At 44.6% G+C, this 9197-nt stretch overlaps 1 protein-coding gene across 6 annotated transcripts in view; it reads left to right on the top strand.

Moving 5' to 3' along the window:
- The first annotated feature begins 5031 nt into the window (after nt 1-5031).
- LIN54 (lin-54 DREAM MuvB core complex component) overlaps nt 5032-9197 on the top strand; it is a 71411-nt gene continuing 67245 nt past the window's right edge. Inside the window, exon 1 of one of the 6 annotated variants that reach the window (XM_077882726.1) lies at nt 5032-5189. Coding sequence is in view for 2 of the 6 variants with exons in the window: in XM_077882725.1 (XP_077738851.1) it covers nt 5955-5976 (22 nt within the window). In the remaining 4 variants the exon portion in view is untranslated. Of the gene's footprint in view, nt 5190-5750; nt 5977-7175; nt 7490-9197 lie in introns of those variants that run through there. The other 5 variants (XM_077882729.1, XM_077882725.1, XM_077882728.1 and 2 more) reach the window with 5 other exon arrangements.

Raw genomic sequence — 9197 nt, 5'->3', positions numbered from 1 at the left:
AAGTGAGGTGAGTGATGTAGGCATTGTGATTTAGTCTTAGGGTTAAGCTACTCTTGACCTGATGACATCTCAAGAAGGAGGATCTGCTTCTGGACCAGAGTTAACTGCAGGTAACTGAAACTTTGGAAAGTGAAATCACAGATCAGGGGTGGGGAGACACTGTAGATCAAAGCATTACAGAGAATCCTCTACTTCTATCCTCTTATTTTTTAAAAAGATTTATTTGTTTTAGAGATAAAGCATGTGTGAGCTTGTGCTAGTGGAGGAGAGGGCAGGGACAGAGGGAGGGGGAGAGAATCTCAAGCAGACTCCCTATGGAGTGCAGAGCCCAACTTGGGATGAGGGGCTCCATTTCATCACCCTGAGACCATGACCTGAGCTGAAATCAAGAGTCAGACACTCTGCCAACTGAGCCACTCAGGCACCCCTACTTTTGTTCTTTGAATTACAAAAACAAAACAGTTACAGAGGCAAATAAATCTTGCTGCCAGAGAAAAGGTATTTGAACTCTGCCTACCACCAAGAGATGATTTTAGTGGTTGATTTTTATTTTCAGATGGTTTGACATTATTATCACATCATGTACCATATGTGAAAAAACATAGGCTATGTTCAAAGTTATACTGATCTATATGGTCTTATTAGCACTGAGTATCAATGTATTTTGGAATTGAGGATAAATAATTTTAAAAACTTTTTCTCTTAAAAGCAACTTTAATGAAGTATAATTGACAGATAATAAAATGCATCCACTTTAAGAATACTCAATGAGTTTAGGAAATTTCATACCCTTATGCAACCATCACCACAAACAATGTCAAAAATATCCCATCATTCTAGAAAGTTCCTTTCAACCCCTTTGGACACAATCAAGCTCCATAATAAAAAACCTATTTCTGCACTGGCATATATGGATATTCACATTAAATGGTGTAAAGAATATTAATACCTTATGTCATTTTGGGCCAGGTTTGTCTGCTGAGTTTGCCATAAGCTTCATGAAACCCTTTAGTTCTCAAAAGTTTTGGATTTTGAAACTGTTGATAAGGGACTATAGATCTGTTATAAAAGAGTTATATGATAATGGGAAAGAATACAGTGATAATTACATTTATATAGATGTTTAGTTGCTTGTATAGAGATATCTGGACTAATGGCACATGGACTCATGAACTTCTGGGTAATCTTTTTGAAACTAAGCTATTTTAAGAAAATTTTATTAACTACTGTATAGTGTGTATCTAATAGTATACTTGACACATAATGGGTACCCTGTTATACAGTTCATTTTTTCTACTGATAATTCTACCCAACTCATACTTCTTTAATACTACTCTTTTCTTTTTTGTTAATTAAAAAAAAATTTTATTTTAAATAGACTCCACACCCAACATGGGGCTTGTATTCATGACCCTGAAATTAAGAGTCACATGCTCTATCGACTGAGCCAGCCAGATGCCTGTATGCCACTATCTTTTCTTTTTCTGAATTGATATTTTCCTCAGATACCTTTATTTATTTAGAAAGCTCTGATTTGGGATCCCTGGGTGGCTCAGCGGTTTAGTGCCTGCCTTCGGCCCAGTGTGTAATCCTGGAGTCCTGGGACGAGTCCCACGTTGGGCTTCCTGCGTGGAGCCTGCTTCTCCCTCTGCCTGTGTTTCTGCCTCTCTCTCTCTCTCTCTCTCTCTCTCTCATAAATAAATAAAAATCTTAAAAAAAAAAAAAGCTCTGACTTTTCTGTTTATTGTTTATCCTTTTCTCTTTAACTGTGCTATCCAATATATAGTCATCAACCACACAGGGCTATTTAAATTTAAAGATAATAAAATAAAATGAAAAAGTCAGTTTCTTAGCTGCAGTAGCCACACTGCAGTGGTCTATGTGGGCTATGTCTACTGTATCAGATACTGTGAATATAGAACAGTTCCACCATTGTGGAAAGTTACATTGGATAGAGCTGCTTCATCTTGTTTGCCATTTTATTCCCAGTGCCTTTCATGATGCTTGGGATGCAGTAGATGATCAACAAATATTTGCTGAGTAAATGTTTTCAGTTTATCTGTAAAAGCCTTCAGGCAAATATAAAGCAAAGGTTTTTTTTTTTTTAATTTTTTTATTATTTATTTATGATAGGCACACAGTGAGAGAGAGAGGCAGAGACACAGGCAGAGGGAGAAGCAGGCTCCATGCACCGGGAGCCCGACGTGGGATTTGATCCTGGGTCTCCAGGATCGCGCCCTGGGCCAAAGGCAGGCGCCAAACCGCTGCGCCACCCAGGGATCCCAAAAGGTTTTTTTTTTGAAATAGGAATGTTTGAATTGGGGGCAGCCCTGGTGGCTCAGTGGTTTAGCGCCTCCTTCAGCCCAGGGTGTGATCCTGGAGACCCGGGATCAAGTCCCACGTCGGGCTCCCTACATGGAACCTGCTTCTCCCTCTGCCTGTGTCTCTGCCTCTCTCTCTGTGTCTCAAATAAATAAAATCTTAAAAAAAAACAAACAAAACTATTTGAATAGCAGTGACTCTTAGGAGCCTAAAGACTTTCTTTGAAAAGGTAAAAAATTAGGTTCCATTTTATGTTGTATTGTAGCTTTGACTATTAATGATTTTTAGTAATTGAGCATTTACCAAATGCCAGGCACTGTTCAAATTGTTTTATGCATATTTCTTCAGTAACTTTCACAACTACCTTATGATGTCTACATTAGTCTCAATTTACAGATAAGGAAACTGAAACAGAGGTGGAAGGTAACTTGCCCAGGATCATTTAGCTACTAAGTGGCAGGGCCAGAATTTGGACACAGGCAGTCTGGCTCCAGATGTTAAGCAATTAACTACAACACTAAACTCTGTGATTTTATTTATTTATTTTTAGAGAAGGAGAGGTGGATGGGGAGAGAGGGCAGAAGGAGAGGGAGAGAGAGAATCTTAAGCAGGTTCCATGCCCAATGTGGAGCTTGACACCAGGCTGAATCTCACAACCCTGGGATTATTACCTGAGCCAAAACCCCAAGTCAGACACTTAACTGACTGAAAAAGTTTTTATTTATTTGTTTGTTTAAGAGTGAGAGAGAGCATGAGCAGTGGGGGTGGGGGCAAAGGGAATGAGACAGAGGGACAAGCAGTGTCCCTGCTGAGCAGGGAGAGGGAGCCCTACATGTGGCTCCATCCCAGGACCCTGGGATCATGACCTGAGCCAAAGGCAGACATAACCAACTGAGCCACTCAGGTGCCCCTTTATGATTATTTTTATTTTTTATATGATTATTTTTAATAAAGACCATTTAGTCACTTCTTTCCAGTATTCAAACTTCTATTTTCTTTTTTTCTTATTTAATTGCATTTAGCAGGACACCCTAGAAAATATTAAATAATAGCTGCTATAGCCCTGCATCTTTCTGGGTCCCTGATTTTAACATGAATACTTCCATTTCACTCTAAGATATGTTACTGTTGTTTTCTAATGATTATCTTAATTCATTTAAAGACATGTTCTTTTATTTCTAGAACATTTATTTTTAAATTTCAGAAATGGCTGTTGAATGTTATACAATGCATCACTAGAGAATATCATTTGGTTTTTCTCCTTTAATAAATTACCTGACATTTTATAGTGTTAAACCACCATTCTTGGAATGTAACCATGCTATGTCATGTTACGAATTCTTTTCATTATCACATCACTGTTTTCAACACTTTAATACCCAATTTTCTTTGCAACAAAGTCAGGTGAATTCCTCTCTTTCTTGACATAATGTTTGTCTTGGGCTTTGATACTAGGGTTATGGTAAGGTTGCAGAATAAACAGAAATTTTCTCTTTTTGGGATAGTTTCCCTAGAATCCAGCCAGGGTCTGATACCCCATCTCAACTCCCTTCTTCCTTCTAGAGGTGTCCGTAGTACTCAAGAGGTGTCCTTCAGCTGTCAAGGTTCCTCCTAAACTGGACGGATCCCCAACAAAGCCTATGTATCATTCAGTTTTCTCCCTTTCCTTGCACTGGCTTCCAAGCCTTTTCTAATTTCATGCCACTTGCTTGCCATTGAGTTTGCTATGGGAGATTTGAGTGGTGTTGATTTTTGCAGAATAGAACTAACATTGGAGGTGGGAACTGTGTAGGTGCTCGACACCTCTCACTTCATTTAATCCTCAAAATCCTGGGATTTTTATTTTGTAGACGGGAAAAGGAAGTTGATAAATTGCTATACACCACTGTGTGAGGTGCCAGAATTTAAAACCAGGACTCCTTACTTGATTCCAAAGCAACCGCTGCTCCCACTACAACAGAAGTCTCACCTGTTCCCATTATGTTCCCTGGCCAGTCTCTCACGTTGACTTGTCCTCCTTTAGCAATTACAGACTATACTACATCACTTGACGTTACCCTCTTTTGTATGTTTTGTTTGTTTCGTCTGTGTATTTCCTGTCTCACACAGCAGTTATTAACTGAGTGCCCGTTTATCTGACTCCGTTTGGCTATCTTCTTATTTTATAATAAGGGATGGGGGGGGGCGGGGAGGAAGGAAAAGGTGACTAAATGCAAATCATTTTGATTATGTTAGTTTTAGCTACCCATTGCAAAAAGTCCCTTTCAAAATAAGTTTAACTCTGCCTGGTCTCCCAGGGACTTTTGAGCGATCCCTGCAAAATCAGTGCCTAAAAACGGAGAGGGCATCTGTGAATATTGATCACCCAAGCACATCAAACAGTGGCAGTGTGCTGGAGATCGCACCCACAGCCGCAACTTCCTAACAAGGAAAACTAGCAGACGAGCCACTCTCTCTCTACCGCAGGAGCAAGCCGTCTCCCCCCCCCCGGCCTCAGCCAAATGGAACTTTCCTGCGAAAGCTTTGACGGAGCGCTCACCGAGAGTCACGTGGAGCTGGAGCGTACTCCCGCGCCTTGCGGCGTGACGCGGGGCTCGGGTTGCTAAGGGGCGGGGCAAGGCGCCGCGGAAGGGGCGGGGCGAAGGAAGCCAGCGGGGTAGGCGGGGCCGCCGGAGTCGAGGGGCGGGCGGAGAGGGGCGCGCGGGCGGGGAGGGCCTGGCGTATTATGGGATGCGGCGGTGGAATGGCGCTGGGCGCGTGATTTTGAACAAACCCGGGTCTGTGTCTCGGAGGCGCCGCCGCCGCCGCGGCTGCTGGGAGCCTAGGGAGCGTGGCGCGAGGAGCAGGCGGCGGCGCCGCCGGCTTTGGTGAGTGTCAGCCCCGAGGGTGGGGACATCTGGGCGGGCGGGCGGGAAGGGGACGCCGGCCCCCGCTGCGGGTGGTGGAGCGGGCGGAGGGCGCCGGACCGCCCCCCCGGGAGCCCGGGCTCGTGGGTCTCGGCGGAGAGCGGGAAGCTGGCGGCTGGGGGCTGCCGCGCCTCATCCCCGGGCCACAGGGGGCGGGAGGATCTTCCCGGCTCGGCCTCTTCCCGCCGGCACCCGGGAGGGCGGCTGTCACCCGGCGGGGCCGGCGCTGGGCCGGCCGCCCGCCCTTCCCGGCAGTCGGCAGGAAGGGTTCCGGCGGCTGTTGACACGCACCTTGCGTGGCCCGAGAAGCCGACCGTGTCGGCCCTCGGATTCTGGGAACCGGTTCTGCTGCTGTGTCATTTTGTACCAGCCCCTCCTTTCATTGCTGCCCGCCGCCCCGTTCTTCCTACGCCCCTTTTGTATGGTCTCTTCTTCGTGTGTGTCCGTTTTCCTCGCGAAGCCCACCAGCTAAATGTCATAATGTCTCCGAGGTGCACGGGGAAAGGGCGGGGGCCGGGACTTGGCTTGGCCAAGCAACGGTAAACACCAAGCGGAGTGCGGGTGGACGGGGCTGGAGGGGGCTGGAGAGGTGGACATAAAGTTTACAGATGAGGAAACTGGGCAGACTTGAGACTCTCAGGCTCAGCAGGCTGCGTAGATAAAGAGCGATTGGGCCGGGGGTAGATGGCACTTGTTTAAAGCCTGAATCTCCTTCCTGGCTTTTATATGGAGTTGTCATTCAAGAAAGGTAAGCAAATGAAATGGCTTCCACCTTACTCTTTTTAGACTAACTTCTTACAAATACAGTAGGATGGTCCTGTTCTCAACCTTGAAATTTAATTTTGATCGTTGCAGGTAGGTCTCTCAGAGTTCATACTGTGGTTCAGTGGTGGGTTTAGAATTCAGCTTTTGAATGCGTGATTACCAAGTCTTTCTGAACTTAACAGAGATAACCAATTTGGGTTTGTTTTGTTTTAATTCTGGTCTTGTCGCAAGCCTTGCAGCTTATGGTTTCGTGTTATTTTTTAGTTGATTAAAAAAAATGCTTACGTTATTTTTTAGTTATTAAACCGCATAATGAGAGTAGTTGGTGGGAAAGATGGGTAACTGAGGTCTTGTTCTAAAGCAAGCTGTTTATTTTGTCTGTATTGAACAAATATATCTGTGGCAGGTTTTTTTTTTTTTTCTTAATTTGGTGACAGATCTTAAAAAAACACTTGGCAAATAATTTTAGAGATATGTTTTCGGTATTTTAGAAGTTGGGCTTTGACATCTTAAACCCATAGCAAATTGGAAGCCACAGTGTTCACGGACAGAAATGATCAGATGAAATGGAGCGGAGAGGAAAACAGTTCAGAACTGCGTTTTTAAGACTAGACCACAGCTAGTTTTTCCGCACATCCTCAGCATGAGCATCAATGCCTGTACTTTACAAATGTGCCCGAGAGATGAGGCATGCATATGGGAATGGGTCGTTCTGTCAAAGTGGGGCTGGCGGTGGAGGGAAACGTCAGAGTGGGTGACATTCAAGGTCTTTGTCCGTGTTTTTAGTCTCTGGAATGAGCGGAGTGAATCAAACGCATTCCATCATCCGTCTCAAGTTGCTATTCTGAGAATGAAAGAGTTCGGGTTCCTTATTGTCCTTCTGCCGACTTCCGTGTGGCTTTTGCTCTTCAAAACAAAAACATGCCGGACTTGGGACTCGGCAGGTAGAGCGACTTCCTTTCGCGTAGCTGCCGGGCCCGCAGAAGCACCATCTTTCGCTGTGGGGTGAAAGGTCTCGGCGTGGGCTGTGTGCGCGTTTGTGTCTCCCTGTGCATTTGAAGGTTGGCGGGGCGGGCGGGAGGTTTCCCCGGATATGTGGGTGTGCGCCTCTCCGGAGGGGAGGGCCCGGGAGGGGAGGAGGAGGAAGGGGGAGGGTACTGGCGGCGGCGGCGGCGGCGGCGGCCCGGGCTCGGGCTGTCGGGGAAGCTGCTGAGCTGTGATGGTGATGACGAGGTGAAAATGGCGGATCTTTCGAAATACAATCCCGGCCCCTGACATACCAGAGGCGGCGGCAGCGGCGGCGTCGCCACCCGGGCTCCCTCCCCGGCCCCCCGGTCCCCTGGAGCGCTCCACTTTGGGCAAACTGGGGAAGGAAGCGGCTGGCCGGAGCGACCGTGCACGGGCAAAACAAGCACCGCCCGGGCTCGGAATCGCCCGGGACCTTCGGGAGCCCCCACCTCGGAGCCAGAGGGAGGAGAAAGCGGCAGCCGCTGGAGGTAGAGGAGAAGGGCTATCCGAGGGCTTCTCTGCAGAGATCTCTTCTCTTTAGGGGGGTGATGGGTAGGGGCGGAATTGCGTTGTGGATCAGGGAATGACTAGTCCAGAGTGCAGAGAACCAGTAGCCTCGTAATGACATCAACATTATTCTGAGTGTTAAGAGGGCTCGAGTTTGCTCTTACACCTAAGGCTGCCGCTGAGGCCTAGAGGAACCGCTAGCACTTACCATAATTTCCTGACTTAATATTTAAAACATCCACTGTGGTCGGTGTCGGTTTGATGATGTTCAGTTTATAGGGTTGAATGTTTCTTTAGAGAGGCAGAGCATAAGCATTTTATTCTGCATTTAAGCTCTGTGTTTTAGGTCATAGTCTATAACTTGTTGGGGTGTGGATGCTCACATTTTTGGAGCATATGGACTAGTTTTGTAACAATTAAAAAGGCTGTCTTTTTCTTTTATGGCTCTCTCATCCATAGAGTGACCCTTTTGCCCCTGCCGTTTGGCAAATAGCGATTGAGATACTGTCAGTCATATTTCTTATCCATTTTTCCCTGCCCCTCTCCAATCCATTTCGTCAATTTGGTGGCTAACGTTATGGAATATTTTGCAGGATGTAGATTTTATAATCCAAGTGAAATACAGCTGTGGGAGCTCTATTTTGGCTCACAAGTTTTACCTTCCTTGTTATGGAAGTTATAGCTTGATGTGAGGACATTAAGTTGATAGAGATGAACTCTATCTGGACTTGTTAGCTCTTTGTTTAAAGAGCTGGAGCATTGGATTGATTGACCTTATGACCATAGTTTAGGGCCACAGTATAATTTTGTTTCGTTACCTAAAGATCCATGTATGTTTTAGATTGTCCGGCAGATCCCTCAGGAGGTCTGTCTGCTTGCACACAACAGTAGTGTTACTGAAAAGTTACATGTGAATCAAATTTTTATACTTTAATTTGGGGTCCTCTGGTTTTTTTCTAGCCTTTGTAGTAGAAGGTTGGGTCAGTGACAATGAGTAGATGAGCCTGTACAGGTGAATATTTAAGAAATGCCTGCTGGTAATGTTTATGATTAGCAGTAATTTCCCTTATCCAAGTTTCTTACAAAGAGATGATGTCATAGAATGACATACAATATGTATTTTATTCAGAGGAGAAATTTTTGCATGTATCTGTGTATGTAACTTAGACATTTGGCTTTCACTCATTAGAAATATAAGGAACTAAAAAAATTAAGGAAAATAACTGCAGAAGTACTCAGAAGCTTTAGTTAATGAATTTTTGGTTAATCATTTGTTTGGTGTTCTTGTATTATCCAGTAGGGATTTGGTTCTGCTTTTTCTTGTGTTGCAATTATTTGGTACATGTCAACTAGCTGCTAAATTAGTAGTAAAACTCAGAATTTGGAAAGTAATTAAAATAGAGAGTAAAATGCTTTTTATTGGCTTTTTCTTTTAATTACAGAGAATTATTGTCTTTTTGTGATTTGTGTGTGTGTGTGTGATTGTCTTTAAAGGCCAGTTTTCAGATTGTTATGGTTAGAACAATTGTCTATTAAGATTAGAAGTGTGTTATAAAGAAATGAAGTAAGGATTATGCCACCAAAGATAGTCAAGTGACTTTTTTGGGGAAGAAGTACATTATAGATTTTCATTACTTATTTCAAGTGTTACTATTGAGTATTTCTTATGTGTCCCATACTGTGCGAGGG

This window comes from Canis aureus, chromosome 33 (genome assembly GCF_053574225.1).
Source record: "Canis aureus isolate CA01 chromosome 33, VMU_Caureus_v.1.0, whole genome shotgun sequence".
In the NCBI taxonomy this organism is placed as follows: Eukaryota; Metazoa; Chordata; class Mammalia; order Carnivora; family Canidae; genus Canis; species Canis aureus.
The sequence above is the reverse complement of the archived record's forward strand: the minus strand, read 5'-3'. Positions and strand labels throughout refer to the sequence as shown.